The 23,657-nt window shown below is 47.0% G+C and overlaps 1 protein-coding gene across 1 annotated transcript in view; it reads left to right on the top strand.

Moving 5' to 3' along the window:
* LOC111978172 (adhesion G protein-coupled receptor A1) overlaps nucleotides 1–23,657 on the top strand; it is a 213,420-nt gene that overhangs the window by 149,630 nt on the left and 40,133 nt on the right. Inside the window, exons 6-7 of the mRNA XM_070448691.1 lie at nucleotides 102–229; nucleotides 3,039–3,162. Coding sequence (XP_070304792.1) covers nucleotides 102–229; nucleotides 3,039–3,162 — 252 coding nt within the window. The remainder of the gene's footprint in view (nucleotides 1–101; nucleotides 230–3,038; nucleotides 3,163–23,657) is intronic.

Genomic DNA, 23,657 nt, shown 5'->3' with positions numbered 1-23,657 from the left:
CTTTATTGTAATGCAGATTATGCCAAAGCATTGAGTACAATTGCATAGTCGTGTACATTGTTTCTAAGCAATTCATGTTTCTCTCTCTCTTTCTCATTTAGGATCTGAAGAAGGTGCTGTCTTTCCCCCCGTACCCTGGGGAGTTTCTGCACCCGGTCGTGTATGCCTGTACGGCCGTCATGTTGCTTTGCCTCTTCGCCTCCATCATCACTTATATCGTGCACCACAGGTAAAAACCCTTGGAAAACTGTGTTTGCGTGTGTGTGTGTGTGTGTGTGTCTGTGTGTGTGTGTGTTTAGGTCTGTGTTCAGAGGATTTGAAGTGAGTTCTCACCGTTAGTTAACCAACTAAGCTTAGTAAAAACCACACACATCCAGGTCCATGTATCCATCACAACACACCACTTCTCCTACTTTTGAGAATTTGTTTTCATTTCCCTCCGTCATGCTTCTGAGCTGTGAGTCAGCCGCTGTGGGCCTGCATGAAGCTCTGCAGTCTGTCTGACTCAGACATCTGAAGCGGACGATTTCTGTGTGTGTCTCTGTGTGAGTTTGGGGGGGATGTGTGTGTGTGTGTGTGTMRGTGTGCGTGTGAGCCAAACACTCCCAATAACCCACTACCGCTTGCCTCAAAGAGATGGCTCAATCTGATATGTCTATAAGATCCTGACCACATCTGGTCACCTCTCTCCGTAGGTCTTTCGAACCCTGAGGGCTGTGCTATCTTTCAGTTCATCTAGTCGTCCTCTACTGATGATCCAGTGTGGTCTCCAGGCAACCTGGATAGCGTGTTATTTTTTTGGGCCTCATTTTCCCTTTGTTAGGCACTCACTAGATCACCAACAATGGAGTTAGTGACTGAAACTTAATGTGATCGATCATTCAGTCCTTTTATACTTTCACTATGCTGAGAATAAAAGACCCCCCCCCCCAAAAAAAGTTATTCAATGTCTCTGAAATGACAGATGAATTAAATTATACATTTTTTTATACTACTTTTGGTTCTGATGGAAAGCAGATGAATAGATAGGCTGTAATGAAGCATGAAGATGTATGAACACATTGTTTTCGGTTGGCATCAGTATGAGGCGACTCTAAGGAAGAGAGAGAAAGAGACATTGACAGGATGAAGGGCTGCAGGGATAGAGGGATTATGAAAACACATGGTATCTGTAGTCTGGGAGGAGTGACGGTGTCAGTGGCTCCATGATTTCAGTCAGGAGACACTTGTTGTCAGAGGAAACAAGTGGTCGTCTCACAGCTGCAGCAGGAGTACAACACTCCAACCGCTTTGCCTCCCTCCATCCCCAAAGGTGTGTCTTCCTTACAGTAGAAATGCTCTAAGGGCCACATTCGGAATTGAGATCCATGCACACCAGTCTCCCTTTGATATCAATGAATGATTTATGTGAAAGTCTGAGTTGTGCAGGCAGATCTCAAATCGGGATAACGCCCTAAATATGTCGAAAATAACTTCACTTTCTGACATAACGTGTATTCCAAGACAAGGGAGTGTGTAATGTAGCATCACTGAATAGTGATGCTGGTGAGCTCACACAAGTGCTAATTCCACTGGGGCTAAATTCACCCTTCAAAACATTCCCTCCCTCTTGGCCAAGGAGAACAAGTGAGGGGTCAGTTTTGCCATACATGTAGAAGTAATTTCACCGCTTCACTGATTTTCAGAACGTTAGTGTATTTCAAGCAAAGGGAGTGTTTATACTGAATAGCGATGCTGGTGAGCCTATTATCAAGGTCCCATTCCATTCGGACTCCAAGTTCACCCTTCAGAACATTCCTTCCCCTTCGGCCAAGGAGAACAAGCGGGAGGTCAGTTTAGCCACATGCTTTCTCTGGGAAACGATGAAGTGGAGGGGTGCCAGGTTAATGCACTTGAAGCAGTGAAAGCCCATAGCCAAGCCCATGAAAAACACTGGGAGGCAGGTAGAGGCTGCAGTGATTTATGGGCCTCTCCTGGAGCCTCCTGGGTAGAGTTCAGCACCTGAACAGCAGCTCTTCCTCTCCTCTCTGGCACATAACACTCAGACACGCCTCGTAGGTTATTGCTGCTTTCTCTCTCTTTCTCTCTCTCTCTCTCTCTCTCTCCCTCTCATTCGTTATCTCATTATTTCTCACTTTTTTATATATATATCTCTCTCTCAGTCTATCTCACTCTTGTTCTTGCTTGTTTTCACTCGTTCTCACTCATTCTCTCTCCCTGGCCTCTCTCTCTCTCTCTCTGTCTCTCTCTCTGTTATCTCACTCTCTGTTCTCTCTCACTCCCTCTCTGCAAGTTTGTTTCTCACAAACAACAGAGGTTCTTTCCTGTACACTTTTCCCCCCTGATTTATAATCACACTGGTGAACATGATGAGGATAATGCTGATTTAGGATACTGGATAGATGTCAGGATAAGTGTTTATGTTGTTTGTTTCTATCTAGTTTATTTACCCTGGATACTGCGTCTGGATTGGCTGATCCATATAGCCTTAGGTTTTTTTTCCAACAGCTGGACAAGGAGTAGCAAAATAGGTTAAGGGCCATGCCCAAGGGTGCATAACACTAGTTAATTTCCTATTTCACAATATGGGGTTCTATTGTGTTGCATYTCAATTGACTCAGTCTACTGGAATCAATCCGTTTTTTATTTTTTTTATACAATTGAGCGGACTCAATTGACCGGACTTTCATCTCCTTATTTCTCATCCCCCTATTGTCTCTTCATCCCTGATCTGAACGATGAATTGTATGACATGGCTGGGCTTTGAAGTCGGTACATTAATTGAATCAAAGGGGATATGTCGATTGTTATTTACAACATTTCATTTGCAAACGATGCAATTGCATTCCACCAGATTTACACCTCAACCCCCTTGTATCCTAGTAAATGATCTGAATGACGAACCGTGTCTTTTTTTTAAACGCTCACAACTTCAACGTCCTCTGCGTCAATGTTTAATCCATTCCCCTGATATTCTGTGCCATTCATATTTACTTGACTGACTGCTTATTCGGTGTGGGTTTCTCTTCTTTTGGCAGCACAATCCGCATCAGTCGGAAGGGATGGCACATGCTCCTCAACTTCTGTTTCCACACAGCTCTGACCTTCACTGTGTTTGCCGGAGGCATCAATCGAATCAAATACCCCATCATCTGTCAAGCAGTAAGTGCACTGCCTTTTCATTCCTGCCCTCTCAAAGCTCTCCAGGGGAATTGATTATGAATGTCTATTGAGGTGCGCTGTGGCGGTGGTTGTGATGCTCTGTGTGCACTGTGTAGTACTCCTCTCTCTCTGTGTGCACTGTGTAGTACCTCTCTCTCTCTCTCTCTCTCTCTCTCTCTCTCTCTCTCTCTCTCTCTCTCTCTCTCTCTCGTCCTTCTTTGATGCTCTGATGAATATGCTCCACCAAGGCTTCGGCACGACTCCCAACACACGGTGCGAGACAATACAGTCCACACAGCTTAATACCCAACCACTACGGTACACACATGAATGCTACAGCTAGCTAGCTGTCTTCCTGGTTGGCCGTACCTATGCTGTGATGTTGCCTGTCCCTCCAGGTTTCCCGCCCCCGGCCACCAGGGGCTTTGTACCTAGCAGTTTGTTGTCCTAATGAGGGTTTTGTTTTGCCGTCGTCTCAGGGGGAGTAGGAGTATGGCTGCCGTTACTGCTGTCGGCTACCGGTTGACTCTGCCTGCCTCTGTGGCTGGCACCTCCGTCTCTTAGCCTGAGACTGTGAGCGAGAGAGAGAAAGACAGAGAGAGGGCAAGAGAGAGAGAGATAAAATAGTGAGGGAGAGCGAAAGGGTGATAGAGAGAGAGACACACGCATCAGCAAGCGCTGCGGGGCCTGTATGCCTGTGTAGGTTAGCTAACTGCAGTGCTTTCTCTCCTGCTGGGTGCAATAACGCTTGGCTCTGAGACGTTCTAAAACGGAAGAGATCATGGGAGATTTGTCACTGTGAGAGGATCCTGCCATAGATACTGTTTTTAGAGGAGAGCGTGGAGGCAGCAAGGGCAGGATAACGTTGGGTTGGCTAATTGGGACATGAGGGGTGTCCTTGAGTCCTTACTTAGATAAAGCAGCTCATTGGAGACATCAGGTAAGAGATGTTTCAGCTTTTAAATAGATCTAMAGATGCTAACCTCTCCATCAATCTTTGGCTTAACTGATGCTGAAGTCTTAAGAAAACCAAACTCCCGTATGCATGCATATTGTGGTTTTGGGAAGATTGATAGGACGATGATAGGTAGATGGATATAATGGTTGGTGTTAAAATGTCAGGGTTAGCGAAAGACTCAATCGTGTCTTGACAAAATAAGGAGTAAGACGACCAGACACATTGTTAAGTTTTGGGAGTTTGATATCTAGATGATACTGTAGGTTTTAAAGAGGATTTGATACATCAATTGGAACATGTCAGCCGAGAGAGGATATCTCTCCTCAGCATGTGGGCATTTAGCTGGCGAGAGATTTCTGTTTTTTCTTTCTTTCTACCTTTCAGTTGAGGTTTCAAAGGCTTCCAACTCATCCTCTATTTATATCAACAAGGCTCTTCTTCTCTCGTCAGAACCAGGCAGAGTCACTTGGGACACTGCTGAGGCTGCTGCCTCTCCACCCCGCCACAAGAAGTTTAGACATCGTCTTGTTCTAAAACATAATGAGTCCACCTCAATATGGAGCTGCACAGATCACTGTAGCTCACTTTATCTTATTGAAGCCAACAGTGCCTGGCGTGCTTTGGCTGCCTGTCGGGAGGCTTGGCTTCACAGAGAGACGGCTAGCTAGGCTAGGAGCCTCTGGTTCGTGTCACGCCCGCCAAGCGAGTGTCGACAACTACCAATGACACGTTTCGGKCGGTGTAATGGCATGAAACGCGGGGGCCCCCTTATTGACCCACCTGTTCCCCCGCCGTGTAATGGAGCCTTATTACGGCACAATTAGCATATTCCCCGTCAGATTCGCTGTCGACATGGATGCATTAGCAACACGTCTATGAGCAGCCATCTTGCCGAGATGCCACCGCTTGAGAGATGCCTGTGAAGAAACTGCTGCAATCGATCAAATCTCCATGCTTCTCACACACATGTAAATATTACCCATCTCTCAATGTAATCACCACAGCAGGTGTTTATTCTGCACATGCCTCTGGTGCTCCTCACCACTGGCTATTTTTCTGATTTAATCATGTTGCCTAATGTAGAAACACTGCATTTTTAATGGGTAACAGCCGAAGTCGATTCTTTGGGTCCAGTTTGATTATTTTGGTCCACCCCTCCTCTCATCCCGGTGGGTTTGAGGCTGTTCCCCTGTTCCCAGCAGTGGTGGCAGTATCTGGGATGATTACATGGTCGTTCACTGGAGGAGCTGGCTGGAAGGATATGTGTGATCACCCACACCCCACCACCCTCCTCCATCCCTCCACCCTCTGCCCCACTTGTGGATAGATCCCTCTCAGGTCCAGCAGGGATCCACTTCCCACACGGGAACTGCTACTCACCACCTCCTCTGACAGGCAAACTTCAAGGAGCCCTGGATCTGACTCTGGAAGTCTCAGTCAGCACTTACAGAAAATGCACATCCCCTTCCTCCACCAACCTCTCTTTCCCCCATACCTCTCTCTCTTCTCTCTCTCTCTGCGTCTCCTCCTCCCACTGTTAGGGCTGTGATGGTCATGGAATTTTAGATGATGGTAGTTGGACCGCACGTCACGGACACCGACGTCTCACTTCCAGACAAACTAAACACCTTCTTTGCCAGCTTTGAGGATAATACAGTGCCACCATCGCAGCCCGCTAATAAGGACTGCGCCCTCTCCTTCTCCGTGGCCGACGTGAGTAAGACATTTAAACGTGTTATCCCTTGCAAGGCTGCTGGCCCAGACCATGCGCTGAACGGCTGGCTGGTGTGTTTACGGACATATTCAATCGCTCCCTATCCCAGTCTGCTATCCCCACATGCTTCAAGATGGCCACCATTGTTCCTGTACCCAAGAAGGCAAAGATAACTAAACTAAATGACTACTGCCCCGTAGCACTCACTTCTGTCATCATGAAGTTCTTTGAGAGACTAGTCAAGGATCATATCACCTCCACCTTACCTGCCACCCTAGACCCACTTCAGTTTGCATACCGCCCCAACAGGTCCACAGACAATGCAATCGCCATCACACTGCACACTGCCCTATTCCATCTGGACAAGAGGAATACCTATGTAATAATGCTGTTCATTGACTACAGCTCAGCATTCAACACCATATTACCCTCCAAACTCATCATTAAGCTGGAGGCCCTGGGTCTCAACCCCGCCCTGTGCAATTGGGTCCTGGACTTTCTGACGGGCAGCCCCCAGGTTGTGAAGGTAGGAAACAACATCTCCACTTCGCTGACCCTCAACACTGGGGCCCCACAAGGGTGCATGCTCAGCCCCCTCCTTTACTCCCTGTTCACCCATGACTGTGTGGCCATACACGCCTCCAACTCAATCATCAAGTTTGCAGACGACACAACAGTAGTGGGCTTGATTACCAACAACGACGAGACAGCCTACAGGGAGGAGGTGAGGGCACTCAAAGTGTGGTGTCAGGAAAACAACCTCTCACTCAAACGTCAACAAAACAAAGGAGGTGATCGTGGACTTCAGGAAACAGCAGAGGGAGCACCCCCCTATCCACATCGAAGGGACAGTAGTGGAGAAGTTGGCAAGTTTTTTAAAGTTCCTCGGCGTACACATCACAGACAAACTGAAATGGTCCACCCACACAGACAGTGTGGTGAAGAAGGCGCAACAGTGAAATTTCTCTTGTCACCTAAAACCCTGACAAACTTTTACAGATGCACAATTAAATATAGGTTAAATAAATAAATAGACTCATATCACTGGCCACTTTAATAAATGGATCACTAGTCACTTTAAACAATGCCACTTGAATAATGTTAACATCTTACATTACTCATCTCATATGTATATACTGTACTTTATACCATCTATTGCACCTTGCCTATGCTGCTCGGCCATCGCTCATCCATGTATTTATATGTACATATTCTTATTCCATCCCTTTAGATTTGTGTGTATTAGGTAGTTGTTGGGTAATTATTTGATTACTTGTTAGATATTATTGCAATGTTGGAACTAAAAGCACAAGCATTTCGCTACACTCGTATTAACATCTGCTAAACATGTGTTTGTGACCAATAACATTTGATTTGATTTTGAGTGAAGGAAAAGCAGCCAAAAAGTATATGTGGGAACTCTTTCAAGATAGTTGGAAAAGCATTCCAGGTGAAGCTGGTTGAGAAAATGCCTAGAGTGTGCAAAGCTGTCATCAAGGCAAAGGGTAGCTACTTTGAAGAATATAAAATGTAAAAAATTAATACCTTATTTACACAAGTATTCAGACCCTTTGCTATGAGAATCGAAATTGAGCTCAGCTGCATCCTGTTTCCATTGATCATCCTTGAGATGTTTCTACACCTTGATTGGAGTCCACCTGTGGTAAATGCAATTGATTGGACATGATTTGGAAAGGCACACCCTGTCTATATAAGGTCCCACAGTTGACATGACAGAGCAAAAAACCAAGCCATGAGGCCGAAGGAATTGTCCGTAGAGCTCCAAAACAGGATTGTGTCGAGGCACAGATCTGGGAAGGGTACCAAAAAATGTCTGCAGCATCGAAGGTCCCCAAAAACACAGTGGCCTCCATCATTCTTAAATGGATGACGTTTGGAACCACCAAGACTCTTCCTAGAGCTGGCCACTCAGACAAACTGAGCAATTGGGGGAGAAGGGTCTTGGTCAGGAAGGTGACCAAGAACCCGATGGTCACTGACAGAGCTCTAGAGTTCCTCTGTGGAGATGGGAGAACCTTCCAGAAGGACAACCATCTCTGCAGCACTCCACCAATCAGGTGTGCCAAAAGMCTRCTGAAGACTCTCAGACCATGAGAAACAAGATTCTCTGGTCTGATGAAGCCAAGATTGAACTCTTTGGCCTGAATGCCAAGCGTCAAGTATGTAAACCTGGCACCATATCTACGGTGAAGCATGGTGGTGGCAGCATCATGCTGTGGGAATATTTTTTAGCGGCAGGGACTGGGAGACTAGACAGGTTCGAGGCAAAGATGAACGGGGCAAAGTACAGAGATATCCTTGATGAAAACCTGCTGCAGAGCGCAGGACCTCAGACAGGGGCGAAGGTTCACCTTCCAACAGGACCACGACTCTAAGCACACAGCCAAGACAACGCAGGAGTGACTTCGGGACAAGTTTCTGAATGTCCTTGAGTGGCCCAGCCAGAGCCCGGACTTGAACCCGATTGAACGTCTCTGGAGAGACCTGAAAATAGCTGTGCAGCAACGCTCGCCATCCAACCCGCATTTGGGTTTTTTAAATGTGGTCACCCTACAGTCATGAGTACGAAAACGAACCAGCGGGAAAGTGGCCTCCATCAGTTATTCGATTGCATACGGATGGCAGTGTCACGCCCTGACCTTAGCGATCCTTTTAATTCTCTATTTGGTTAGGTCAGGGTGTGACTAGGGTGGGCAATCTATGTTTTCTATTTCTTTGTTCGCCGGATATGGTTCCCAATCTGAGGCAGCTGTCTATCGTTGTCTCTGATTGGGGATCATACTTAGGCAGCTTTTTTCCACCTGTAGTTTGTGGGATCTTGTTTTGGTACTGTGCTGTTTAGCCCTACTAAACGTTTCGTTTCGTTTGTTTCGTCAGTTTTTTTAGTTTTTTGGTGTTCATTGAATAAAGGAAGATGTACGCCTACCACGCTGCACCTTGGTTCACTCATTCCACCAACGAGCGTAACAGGCAGGTCTTTTCCCCCCTGCCCCTCTTTCTGCCCAGTTGATAATGGGCCATTGTAAATCAAAACTAATTTTACATATTAGTAAAGACAAGATTAAATTGAGAATAGTCTCATGTAAAAAGTATTTACAAGCAAAACCACATAACATAACTACAATCTTAAAAAACGTTGTGGGTGTATGGTTGTCACTGTCCCTGGCCTGTGCATCATGAGGCAAAGAACAGAGAGCAAGATTTTTTTGAGACTTTCTCAAAACATCAATAGCTAGTCGCATCATGCAGGCCATATATGTTTTTGATTTCTAAGACATACTAAGGTTTGTATCCTTCACAACTAAAGTTTCCAAATAATGCTAAATCTAGTGTAGAGGACCTGTTACAAATGATTACTTTTACATTTACATTTACATTTAAGTCATTTAGCAGACGCTCTTATCCAGAGCGACTTACAAATTGGTGCATTCACCTTATGATATCCAGTGGAACAACCACTTTACAATAGTGCATCTAACTCTTTTAAGGGGGGGGGGTTAGAAGGATTACTTTATCCTATCCTAGGTATTCCTTAAAGAGGTGGGGTTTCAGGTGTTCCGGAAGGTGGTGATTGACTCCGCTGACCTGGCGGGTAGGGGAGTTGTTCCACCATTGGGTGCCAGAGCAGCGAACAGTTTGACTGGGCTGAGCGGAACTGTACTTCCTCAGAGTAGGGAGGCGAGCAGGCCAGAGGTGGATGAACGCAGTGCCCTTGTTTGGGTGTAGGGCCTGATCAGAGCTGAAGGTACGGAGGTGCCGTTCCCTCACAGCTCCGTAGGCAAGCACCATGGTCTTGTAGCGGATGCGAGCTTCAACTGGAAGCCATGGAGAGAGCGGAGGAGGCGGGGTGACGTGAGAGAACTTGGGAAGTTGAACACCAGACGGGCTGCGGCGTTCTGATGAGTTGTAGGGTTTAATGGCACAGGCAGGGAGCCCAGCCAACAGCGAGTTGCAGTAATCCAGACGGAGATGACAAGTGCCTGGATTAGGACCTGCGCCGCTTCCTGCGTGAGGCAGGGTCGTACTCTGCGAATGTTGTAGAGCATGAACCTACAGGAACGGAGTCACCGCCTGTGATGTAGTGAGAACGACAGGGGTTGTCAGGATCACGCCAAGGTTCTTAGCACTCGGGAGGAGACACAATGGAGTTGTCAACCGTGATGGCAAGATCATGGAACGGCAGTCCTTCCCGGGGAGGAAGAGCAGCTCCGTCTTGCGCGAGGTCAGCTTGAGGTGGTGATCCGTCATCCACACTGATATGTCTGCCAGCATGCAGAGATGCGATTCACCACCTGTTATCAGAGGGGGGAAAGGAGAAGATAATTGTGTGTCGTCTGCATAGCATGATAGGAGAGACCATGTGAGATATGACAGAGCCAAGTGACTTGGTGTATAGCGAGAATAGAGAGAGGGCCTAGAACAGAGCCCTGGGGGACACCAATGGTAGAGCACGTGGTGCGGAGACAGATTCTCGCCACGCCACCTGGTAGGAGCGACCTGTCAGTAGGACGCAATCCAAGCGTGGGCCGGCCGGAGATGCCCAGCTCGGAGAGGTGGGAGAGGAGATCTGATGGTCACAGTATCAAAGAGCCGATAGGTCTAGAAGGATGAAGCAGAGGAGAGAGAGTTAGCTTTAGCAGTGCGGAGCGCCTCCGTGACACAGAGAAGAGCAGTCTCAGTTGAATGACTAGTCTTGAAACCTGACTGATTTGGATCAAGAAGGTCATTCGAGAGAGATAGCAGGAGAGCTGGCCAAGGACGCACGTTCAAGAGTTTTGGAGAGAAAAGAAAGAAGGGATACTGGTCTGTATTTGTTGACATCGGAGGGATCGAGTGTAGGTTTTCAGAAGGGGTGCAACTCTCGCTCTCTTGAAGACGGAAGGGACGTAGCCAGCGTCAAGGATGAGTGATGAGCGAGTGAGGTAAGGGAGAAGGTCTCCGGAAATGGTCTGGAGAAGAGAGAGGGGATAGGGTCAAGCGGGCAGGTTGTTGGGCGGCCGGCCGTCACAAGACGCGAGATTTATCTGGGAGAGAGGGGAGAAAGAGGTCAAAGCACAGGGTAGGGCAGTGTGAGCAGAACCAGCGGTGTCGTTTGATTAGCAAACGAGGATCGGATGTCGTCGACCTTCTTTTCAAAATGGTTGACGAAGTCATCAGCAGAGAGGGAGGAGGGGGGAGGAGGGAGAGGATTCAGGAGGGAGGAGAAGGTGGCAAAGAGCTCCTAGGGTTAGAGGCAGATGCTTGGAATTTAGAGTGGTAGAAATTGGCTTAGCAGCAGAGACAGAAGAGGAGAATGTAGAGAGGAGGGAGTGAAAGGATGCCAGGCCGCAGGGAGGCGAGTTTTCCTCCATTTCCGCTCGGCTGCCCGGAGCCCTGTTCTTGAGCTCGCAATGAGTCGCGAGCCACGGAGCAGGAGGGGAGGACCGAGCCGGCCTGGAGGATAGGGACATAGAGAGTCAAAGGATGCAGAAAGGGAGGAGAGGAGGGTTGAGGAGGCAGAATCAGGAGATAGGTTGGAGAAGGTTTGAGCAGAGGGAAGAGATGATAGGATGGAAGAGGAGAGAGTAGCGGGGGAGAGAGAGCGAAGGTTGGGACGCGCGATACCATCCGAGTAGGGGCAGTGTGGGAAGTGTTGGATGAGAGCGAGAGGGAAAAGGATACAAGGTAGTGGTCGGAGACTTGGAGGGGAGTTGCATGAGATTAGTGGAAGAACAGCATCTAGTAAAGATGAGGTCAAGCGTATTGCCTGCCTTGTGAGTAGGGGGAGAGTCGCATCGCACGCGGACCGTGGCAATAAAGTGGACCGTACCATAGCTGTAGGATTGTCCAGCAGTCGACGGTAAAGGCTGCGTGCGAGGGAACGCGACCTAGTTAGGTACACGCATCGAGTCGCATTCAAGTCGGTATTGTGCGACACCGGAACTCCCAGCGGATCCACCGTACCGTGTTATAGAACCGCATCGGAGAGGTCAAAGCTATGGCACCGCCGTCTGGGCTAATGGGGGGCCGAAGCACATCTCGCAAGGTAGAGGTCAAAGAGGAGAGGAGTGGGAAAGAAGGAGGCAGAGAGGATGGAGTCAAAGGTAGACGTGGGGCAGGTTATAAGGTCACCAGACTGTGAGGAGGTGAGCCATCCTCAGAAAGGAACTTATCAGGCGCGTCAGCTCCATGATGAACCTCCAAAGAACCTGGAGGGCGCATTAAATGACTAAGAATGTTAAGCTTGGGGAAAGGGCTGGTAACCTGACAGCATGGAATTCAAATGAGGCGATAGACAGATGGTCAGGGAGAAAAGAGAGAAATGTTACCACTTGGAGAGAGTTGAGGATCCAGTGCCACCCACCCCGCTGAGCCAGAAGCTCATCGGGGTGTGCCGAGAAACACGTGGGGAGACGAGGAGAGAGGCAGGTCAGGTAGTAGCAGGTGTTATCAGTGGTAATCCATGTTTCCGTCAGGCCAAGAAGTCGAGGGACTGGAGGGAAGCATAGGCTGAGATGAACTCTGCCTTGTTGGCCGCAGATCGGCAGTTCCAGAGGCTGCCTGAGACCTGGAACTCCAGTGGGTCGTGCGCGCTGGGACCACCAGGTTAGGGTAGCAGCGGCCACGCGGTGTGAAGCGTTTGTATGGTCTGTGCAGAGAGGAGAGAAACAGGGATAGGACAGACACATAGTTGACAGGCTACAGAAGAGGCTACGCTAATGCAAAGGAGATTGGAATGACAAGTGGACTACACGTCTCGAATGTTCAGAAAGTTAAGCTTACGTTGCAAAAAATCTTATTGACTAAAATGATATAGTACTGCTGGCTGGTGAAATAGGCTAGCTAGCAGTGGCTGCGTTGTTGACTTTGTTTGAAAGTGTAGCTGGCTAGGTAACCTCTAACTGGCTAGGTAACCTCGACAATTACTCTAGACTACACAATTATCTTGGATACAAAGACGGCTATGTAGCCAGCTAAGATCAAACAAATCAAACTGTTGTACTTTTAAGCTTAACATTGCCACATGCGTGCACAACTCGCTCTGGAATGGGAAAAATATAATTTATATTTTATTCAGCTAAATTAAATTATATTCTTTTTACTATAAAAGCATATAATATAAAATAATCGCAAAGGATTTATAAACATATTTTGTCTGCTAAATAAACATGTCTACAGCCTATGGCATAGTGCATAGCCAGATAACATACAGTAGGCCAACTCATAATATGTTCTTCTGAAATACATTTTCCTCATATCATAATGACCTGCCTACAATAAATAATGGATTTATTGTTATGGTGTATATTAAATAGATTTATTAAACTTTTTTAAATGTAGACGCACGTATCAGCGGCTTGTATGCATGGAGGCCTGGAGATGCTTAACGTGTCAATTACCGTGAGACCTGCATTATTTTATATGACAATAACCCGACTGACAAAATGTCATGACCGACACCTAGCAGCACCTTGAATACATTGTTGTTTGACATGACAACGAATGAATAAGCCAGGAAGGAATTATTGACAGCGTAGGAACCAAAGCTAGCCAGCTAAATAGCGAGTACAATTAGCAGCTAACAGTATTTATTTTAGCCACAACTTGCTAAGAAAAGACAAACTAGCAGACAATAGTTTGCAGACAGTAAGCTACACAAACTACTAGTGTAATTATAGAACGCTTGAGGAAGTCAGCATTGTTGTCACCAACATCTTGTTGCATCTATCTGACCATGCAGACTGCAGAGTGAATGGCAAGAAAGCGTTCCTGACTCTATGGGTGAGCAAATGCTCTCTCCTTGAGTGACAGGGGCCAGGGCTTGGAGTGGAAAGCGGCATGTAGCAGAAGGGAGAAAGACAATGGAGTCAACTATAAAAACAGACATTGCACACACTGGAGTTGTGTATCACATTTAACAAACCAAACATTGAAATACCGTTATAGAAGGTAAAGTAAAAGCCCAAACCGGTCCATGCGTCAGTACCGGTATATAGTAAAAAACGGAATACCGCCCCGCCCTATGATCAATTGATGTTTTACTGATTGCAGTAAAACTCCGACGATAGAGCTATATGTGGAATACTCTGAAATGTGTAGTTCTGACTATGCTCTTCAAGAGTTGATGGTATTAAAACCAAATAGTTATTCAAACCAAACAGCACGTAGTTGTCAATGGTTTTAGCGAAACTGGGGGGGTCTCCTTGCCCCCCAGCAGCCAATTCGAACGCTATTGTGACGTTTTATAGCCTATATCAGACACGTTTCTTCTCCTTTGTTTGCACAGGAATTTTTTGGGGCCTTTTTATAAGCACATTTCATGCAATTCTACTACACTTTATATGACTGGAGACATTAGCAGAATCGTTTTTTAATATGACACAAATTACAGGGCTGTCTGCTCTGCTGACACTGACAAACAGATCAATAAAAGCAACGTTGTCTGATCCATATAATAGGTCTACGAGAAGGGAAGACACAAATACAATATGACATCCATCTAACCTGGAGGAGGAAATTASAGTCCAAAAATACATTTTCAAGCGGCAGTCACCCAAGACTAAACAGGTTCCCTCCAACCTTTTTACGTGAGTAAAGTACATGTTGCATAAAAAAGCAATTCACGATAGGCCTGATGTAAACAGCAAATGTGTTGGTAAACTTTCCAAATGCGCTAGACAAGGTGGGATCTTTTTGTGTCTGTAAAATGAATTATGTGAGAAATGGCGGTGTAAACGCTCTATTCACAAATATTTATACAATAACCTTCATATCGAAGTAGGAGTCACTCGATGACAGGTTGTGTGGTCTTCCCACTACGACTCAGGAAAGCATGCCGTTTATTAGGCTACAAATTAAATAAGTTATGATGAACTTCACAGGGTGGTGAAAGTGCAATGAGGGATGAGCTTGAAGCTCCTTTCCAATAAATATCGAGGGTCTTATTCTGGTGACATGATCATCGATGCTTGGCTGCCATTTGACAAATAAAAATACTCTCTTTCTTTTGTCCATAATAATATACAGTTGAAGTCGGAAGTTTACATACACTCAGGTTGGAGTCATTAAAACTCGTTTTTCAACCACTCCACCAATTTATTGTTAAGAAACTATTGTTTTGGCAAGTCAGTTAGGACGTCTACTTTGTGAATGACTCAAGGATTTTTTTCAAATAATTATTTCACTTCACTGTATCACAATTCCAGTGGGTCAGAAGTTTACATACACTAAGTTGACTGTGCCTTTAAACAGCTCGGGAAAAATGCAGAAATGTATGTTATGGCTTTAGAAGCTTCTGATAGGTTAATTGACATCATTTGAGTCAATTGGAGCTGTACCTGTGGATGTATTTCAAGGCCTACCTTCAAACTCAGTGCCTCTTTGCTTGACATCATGAGAAAATCAAAAGAAATCAGCCAAGACCTCAGAAAAAAAATTGTAGACCTCCACAAGTCTGGTTCATCCTTGGGAGCAATTTCCAAACACCTGAAGGTACCACGTTTGTAACGGCTGTCGTAGTCGTTCTCCTCCTCAGACGAGGAGGAGCATGGATCGGACCAAGATGCGGATTGGTAAGTATTCATATTTTAATGGGAAAACAACAAACACTGCAAAATACAACAACCAACAAACGTGACTAACCTGAAACAGTCCTGTGTGGCCCAAACACTGACACAGGAACAAACACCCACAAAACACAGGTGAAACCCAGGCTGCCTAAGTATGATTCTCAATCAGGGACAACGATTGACAGCTGTCTCTGARTGAGAATCATACCAGGCCGAACACAAAATCCCAACATAGAAAATCAAACCTAGACCAACCCACCCAACTCACGCCCTGACCAACTAAAACAAATACAAAACAAAGGAAAACAGGTCAGGAACGTGACAACGTTCGTCTGTACAAACAATAGTACGCAAGTATAAACACCATGGGACCACGCACCCGTCATACCGCTCAGGAAGGATACGCGTTCTGTCTCCTAGAGATGAATGTACTTTGGTGCGAAAAGTGAAAATCAATCCCAAAACAACAGCAAAGGACCTTGTGAATATGCTGGAGGAAACAGGTACAAGAGTATCTATATCCACAGTAAAACGAGTCCTATATCGACACAACCTGAAAGGCCGCTCAGCAAGGAAGAAGCCACTGCTCCAAAACCGCCATAAAAAAGCCAGACTACGGTTTGCAACTGCACATGGGGACAAAGCTTGTACTTTTTGGAGAAATGTCCTCTGGTCTGATGAAACAAAAATAGAACTATTTTGGCCATAATAACCATTGTTATGTTTGGAGGAAAAAGGGGGAGGCTTGCAAGCCAAAGAACACCATCCCAACCGTGAAGCACGGGGTTGGCAGCATCGGGGAGAGAGATCGAGTGTAGGTTTTTTCCCAGAAGGGGTGCAACTCTCCGGTCTCCTTGAAGAACGGAAGGGACGCTAGACAGCGGTCCAAGGATGAGTTTTGATGACGAGGTGAGGTAAGGAGAAGGTCTCCGGAAAATGGTCTGAGAAGAGGATGGAGGGGATCCGGGTCAAGCGGGCAGGTTGTTGGCGCCGTCGTCACAAGACGCGAAGATTTCATCTGGAGAGAGAGGGGAGAAAGAGTCAAAGCACATACAGGGTAGGGCAGTGTGAAGCAGAACCAGCGGTGGTCGTTTGACTTAGCAAACGCAGGATCGGATGTCGTCGACCTTCTTTCAAAAAATGTTGACGAAAAGTCATCAGAGAGAGGGAGGAGGGGGGAGGAGGGGGAGGAGGATTCAGGAGGGAGGAGACAGGTGGCAAAGAAGCTTCACTAGGGTAGAGGCAGAATGACTTGGAATTTAAGAGGGTAAGAAATTGGCTTTAGCAGCAGAACAGAAGAGGAAATGTAGAGAAGGAGGGAGTGAAGGATGCCAGGCCCAGGAGGCGAGTTTTCCTCCATTTCGCTCGCTGCCCGGAGCCTGTTCTGTTGAGCTCGCATGAGTCCGTCGCAGCCACGGAGGCAGGAGGAGGACCGAGCCGGCCTGGAGGATAGGGGACATAGAGAGTCCAAAGGATGCAGAAAAGGGAGGAGAGGAAGGGTTTTAGAGGAGGCAGAATCAGGAGATAGGTTGGAGAAGTTTGAGGCAGAGGGAAGAGATGATAGGATGGAAGAAGGAGAGAGTAGCGGGGGAAGAGAGCGAAGGTTGGGAACGGCGCGATACCACCGAGTAGGGGCAGTGGTGGAAGTGTTTGGGATGAGAGCGAGAGGGAAAGGATACAAAGGTAGTGGTCGGAGACTTGGAGGGGTTTTGCAATAGAATTAGTGGGAAGAACAGCATCTAGTTAAAGATGAGGTCAAGCGTATTGCCTGCCTTGTGGTAATGGGGGAAGGTGAGAGAGGTTAGAGGGTCCAAAAAGGAGAGGAGTGGAAAGAAGGAGGCAGAAGGAGGATGAGTCAAAGTAGACGTGGGGAGTTAAGTCACCAGAACTGGTGAGGAGGTGAGCCATCCTCAGGAAAGGACTTATCAGGGGTCAGCTCATTGATGAACTCTCCAAGAACCCTGGAGGGCGATTAAATGATAAGGACTGTTAAGCTTGAAAGGGCTGGTAAACTGTGAACAGCATGGAATTCAAATGAGGCATAGATCGATGGGTCCAGGGAGAAAGAGAGAATGTCCCTGGGAGAGTGAGGATCCCCAGTGCCACCACCCCGCTGACCGAAGCTCTCGGGTGTGCGGGAGAAACACGTGGGAGACGAGGAAGAGAGCAGTAGGAGTAGCAGTGTTAATCTATGGTAATCCATGTTTCCGTCAGTGCCAAGAAGTCGAGGGACGGGAGGGAAGCATAGGCTGAGATGAAACTCTGCCTTGTTGGCCCGGCAGATCGGCAGTTACCAGAGGCTGCCCTGAGGACGTGGAACTCCCACGTGGGTCGTGCGCGCTGGGACCACCAGTTTAGAGTAGCAGCGGCCACGCGGTGTTGAAGCCGTTTGTATGGTCTGTGGCAGAGAGGAGAGAACAGGATAGAACAACACATAGTTGACAGGCTACAGAAGAGGCTTACGCCTAATGCACAGGAGATTGGAATGACAAGTGGACCACAACGTCTCGTAATGTTAGAAAGTTAAGCTTACGTTGCAAAAAAATCTATTTGGACTAAAATGATAATAGTACTGCTGGCTGGTGAAATAGCGTAGTAGCAGTGGACTGCGTTGTTGACTTTGTTTGAAAGTGTAAGCGTGGCTAAGGTACCTCTAACTGGCTAGGTAACCTCGACAATTACTCTAGACTACACAATTATCTTGATACAAAGACGGCTATGCTAGCCAGCTAAGATCAAAAACCAAATTTTTTTCCAAAAACTGTTGTACTTTTTTAAAAGCTTAACATTGCCACATGCGTGCACACTCGCTCTGGAAATGGGAAAATATAATTTATATTTTATTCAGCTAAACTAAATTATATCTTTTACTATAAAGCTAATAATATAAAATAATCGCAAAGGATTTATAAACATATTTTGTCTGCTAAATAACATGTTACAGCCTATGGCATAGTGCATACGCCAGATAACTAACAGTAGGCCCACTCATAATATGTTTCTTACATGAAATACATTTTCCTCATATGCATAATGACCTGACCTACAATAAAATAATGGATTTATTGTTATGGTGTATATTAAATAGATTTTATTAACACTTTTTTAAATAGTAGAGCACGTTCACGGCTGTATGCATGAGGCCTGGAGATGCTTACTGTGTCAATTACCGTGAGACCTGCATTATTTTATATGACAATAACCCGATGACAAAATGTCAATGGGAACCCGGGAACCACCCCTAGCCAGCACCTTGAATACATTGTTGTTTGACATGACACGAATGAATAAGCCAGGAAAGGAATTATGTGACAGGTAGAACCAAAAGCTAGCCAGCTAAATAGCGAGTACAATTAGCAGCTAACAGTATTTAATTTTAGCCCACAACTTGCTAAGAAAAAGAACAAACTAGCAGACAATAGTTTGCGAGACAGTTAAGCAACACCAAAACTACTAGTGGTAATTATAGAACGCTTGAGGAAGTCAGCATGTTGTCACCAACATCTTGTTGCATCTATCTGAGCCAATGCAGGACTGCCAGAGTGAATGGCTAAGAAGCGTTCCTTGACTCATGGTGAGCAAATGCTCTCTCCTTGAGTGACAGGGGCCAGGCTTGGAGTGGAAAGCGGCATGTGCAGAAGGGAGAAAGACAAATGGAGTCAACTATAAAAAAGCCAATTGCACAACTGGAGTTGTGTTTCACATTAACACACCAACATTGAATACCGTATAGAAGTAAGTAAAAGCCCAAACCGGTCCATGCGTCAGTACCGGTAATAGTTACAAAACGAATACCGCCCCCTATGATAATTGATGTTTTATGATTGCAGTAAAACTCCGACGATAGAGCTATATGTGAAATACTCTGAAATGTGTTAGTTCTGGACTATGCTCTTCAAGAGGTTATGGTGATTAAAACCAAATAGTTATTCAAACCAAACAGCAACGTAGTGTCAATGGTTTTTAGCCCGGAAAACTTGGGGGGGGGGGGGGGTCTCCTTGCCCCCCAGCAGCCAATTTCCGAACCTATTGTGACGTTTTATAGCCTATATCAGAACACGTTTCTTCTCCTTTTGTTTGCACAGGAATTTTTTGGGGCTTTTTTATAAGCACATTCATGCAATTCTAACTACACTTTTATATGACTGGAGACATTAGCAAGAATCGTTTTTTTAATATGACACAAAATTACAGGCTGTCTGCTCTTGCTGAACTGAAAACAATCAATAAAAGCAAACGTGTCTTGATCAGTCATAATAGGTCTACGAGAAGGGAAGACACAATACATATGACATCCATCTACCTGGAGGAGGAAATTTACAGTCCAAAAATACCATTTTCAAGCGGCAGTCAAACCCAAGACTAAACAGGTTCCCTCCAACCTTTTTACGTGAGTAAAGTACATGTTGCCATAAAAAAGCAATTCACGATAGGCCTGATGATAAACAGCAAAGTGTTGGTAAACTTTCCAAATGCCGCTAGACAAGGTGGGGAATCTTTTTGTGTCTGTAAAAGATTATGTGAGAACAATGGCGGTGTAAACGCTCTATCAACAAATATTTATAAATAACCTTCATATCGAAGTAGGAGTCACTCGATGACAAGGTTGTGGGTCCTTCCCCACTACGACTCAGGAAAGCATGCCGTTTATTAGGCTACAATTAAATAAGTTATGATGAACTTCACAGGGTGGTGAAGTGCAATGAGGGATTGAGCTTGAAGCTCCTTTCCAAATAAATATCGAGGTCTTATTCTGGTGACATGATCATCGATGCTTGGCTGCCATTTGACAAATAAAAATACTCTCTTTCTTTTGTCCATAATAATATACAGTTGAAGTCGAAGTTTACATACCACTCAGGTTGGAATCATTTAAAACTCGTTTTTTCAACCACTCCACCAATTTATTGTTAAGAAACTATTGTTTTGGGCAAGTCAGTTAGACGTCTACTTTGTGAATGACTCAAGGATTTTTTTCAAATAATTATTTCACTTCACTGTATCACAATTCCAGTGGGTCAGAAGTTTACATACACTAAGTTGACTGTGCCTTTAAACAGCTCGGAAAAATGCAGAAATGTATGTATGGCTTTAGAAGCTTCTGATAGGTTAATTGACATCATTGAGTCAATTGGAGCTGACCTGTGGATGTATTTCAAGGCCTACCTTCAAACTCAGTGCCTCTTTGCTTGACATCATGAGAAAATCAAAAGAAATCGCCAAGACCTCAGAAAAAAAATTGTAGACCTCCACAAGTCTGCTTCATCCTTGGGAGCAATTTCCAAACACCTGGAAGGTACCACGTTTGTAACGGCTGTCGTAGGTCGTTCTCCTCCTCAGACGAGGAGGAGCATGGATCGGACCAAGATGCGGATTGTAAGTATCATATTTTAATGGAAAACAACAAACACTCAAAATACAACAACCAACAAACGTGACTAACCTGAAACAGTCCTGTGTGGCCCAAACACTGACACAGGAACAAACACCCACAAAAACAGGTGAAACCCAGGCTGCCTAAGTATGATTCTCAATCAGGGACAACGATTGACAGCGTCTCTGATTGAGAATCATACCAGGCCGAACACAAAATCCCAACATAGAAATCAAACCTAGACCAACCCACCCAACTCACGCCCTGACAACTAAAACAAATACAAAACAAAGGAAAACAGGTCAGGAACGTGACAGAACCCCCCCCCTTAAGTGCGAACTCCGGGCGCACCAGCACAAAGTCTAGGGGAGGGTCTGGGTGGGCGTCTGTCCACGGTGGCGGCTCTGGCGCTGGTCGTGGTCCCCACCCCACCATAGTCAACCCCGCTTCCGTGGCCTCCTCCCAATATCCACCCTCCATGTCAATCCCACTATTCCAAAAGACAGTAACAGACTGAGGGTAGCACCGGACTGAGGGGTAGCACCGGACTGAGGGGCAGCACCGGACTGTAGGGGCAGCACCGGACTGAGGGGCGGATCCTGCTGGCGGAAGGCTCTGGCGGATCCTGGCTGTGGAAGCTCCGGCGGATCCTGGCTGGCGGAAGGCTCCGGCGATCCTGGCTGGCGGAAGGCTCCGCGATCCTGGCTGGCGGAAGGCTCCGGCGGATCCTGGCTGGCGGAAGGCTCCGGCGGATCCTGGCTGGCGAAGGCTCCGGCGGATCCTGGCTGGACGTGGCTGCCTGGCTGGCTGATCCTGGGCTGGCTCTCTGGCTGGACGGCTCTGGCTGGCCTGGCGGACGGCTCTGGCTGTCCTGGCTGGACGGCTCTGGCTGGTCCGCTGGTGGATCGGCTCTGGCTGGTCCTGGCTGGACGCTCTGGCTGGTCCTGCTGGACGGCTCTGAAGGCTCGGGACAGACGGGCAGCGCTGGGCAGGCAGGCAGTTCAGACAGTGCTGGGAAGGCAGGCAGTTCAGACAGCGCTGGGAAGGCGGCAGTTCAGACACAGGCTGCGCTGAGCAGGCAAGCAGCGCAGGCGGCGTTGAGCAGACGGCCGACTCTGACCTGCTGAGGCGCACAGTAGGTCTGGTGCGTGGTGCGGAACTGGAGGCACTGGCGCTGAGACACGCACCACAGGGAAGAGTGCGTGGAGGAGGAACAGGGCTCTGGAAATGCACTGGAAGCCTGGTGCGTGGTTCGGCACTATGGTACTGGGCTGGGGTGGGAAGGTGGCGCCGGATATACCGGACCGTGAAGGAGGACACGTGCTCTTGAGCACCGAGCCTCCCCAACTTACCAGGTTGATGGTCCCCGTAGCCTGCCAGTGCGGTGAGGTGGAATAGCCCGCACTGGGCTATGCAGGCGAACCGGGGACACCACCTGTAAGGCTGGTGCCATGTACGCCGGCCCGAGGAGACGTACTGGAGGCCAGATATGTTGGGCCGGCTTCATGGCACCCGGCTCGATGCCCAACCTAGCCCTCCCAGTGCGGCAAGTGGAATAGCCGCGCACTGGGCTAAGCACGCGTACTGGGGAACCGTGCGCTCCACCGCATAACACGGTGTCTGACCAGTACGACGCCCTCTCACTCCACGGTAAGCCCGGGAGTTGGCTCGGGTATCCAACCCAGCTTCGCCACACTCCCCTTTAGCCCCCCCAAGACATTTTTGGGTGAACCTCTCGGGCTTCCAGCCGCTCTGCCTTGCTTTTGCCTCATAATACCTCCTCTCCGCTTTCGCTGCCTCCAGCTCCGCTTTGGGCGGCGACACTCCACTGCTCTGCCCGGGTCCTTTACCGTCTAGGATTTCCTCCCAAGTCCATTCCTTTTTCCCCATTGCTGTTGTTTTGCCTTCCTTCTCCAATCCGCTTGGTCCTGTTATGGTGGGTGTTTCTGTAACGGCTGTCGTAGTCGTTCTCCTCCTCAGACGAGGAGGAGCATGGATCGGACCAAGATGCGGATTGGTAAGTATTCATATTTTATGGGAAAACAACAACACTGCAAAAATACAACAACCAACAAACGTGACTAACCTGAAACAGTCCTGTGTGGCCAAACACTGACACAGGAACAACACCCACAAAACACAGTGGAAACCCAGGCTGCCTAAGTATGATTCTCAATCAGGGACAACGATTGACAGCTGTCTCTGATGAGAATCATACCAGGCCGAACACAAAATCCCAACATAGAAAATCAAACCCTGACCAACCCACCCAACTCACGCCCTGACCAACTAAAACAAATACAAAAAAAGGAAAACAGGTCAGGAACGTGACAACGTTCGTCTGTAAAACAATAGTACGCAAGTATATAACACCATGGGCACGCACCCGTCATATCCGCTCAGGAAGGATACGCGTTCTGCTCCTAGAGATGAATGTACTTTGGTGCGAAAAGTGAAAATCAATCCCAAAACAACAGCAAAGGACCTTGTGAATATGCTGGAGGAAACAGGTACAAGAGTATCTATATCCACAGTAAAACGAGTCCTATATCGACAACAACTGAAAGGCCGCTCAGCAAGGAAGAAGCCACTGCTCCAAAACCGCATAAAAAAGCCAGACTACGGTTTGCAACTGCACATGGGGCAAAGCTTGTACTTTTTGGAGAAATGTCCTCTGGTCTGATGAAAAAAAATAGAACTATTTTGGCCATAATAACCATTGTTATGTTTGGAGGAAAAAAGGGGAGGCTTGCAAGCCAAAGAACACCATCCCAACCGTGAAGCACGGGGTTGGCAGCATCATGTTGTGGGGGTGCATTGCTGCAGGAGGGACTGGTGCACTTCACAAAATAGATGGCATCATGAGGCAGGAAATTATGT

This window comes from Salvelinus sp. IW2-2015, linkage group LG18, assembly GCF_002910315.2.
Source record: "Salvelinus sp. IW2-2015 linkage group LG18, ASM291031v2, whole genome shotgun sequence".
Lineage (NCBI taxonomy): Eukaryota > Metazoa > Chordata > Actinopteri > Salmoniformes > Salmonidae > Salvelinus > Salvelinus sp. IW2-2015.
This window is presented reverse-complemented; position numbering and strand designations above follow the sequence as displayed.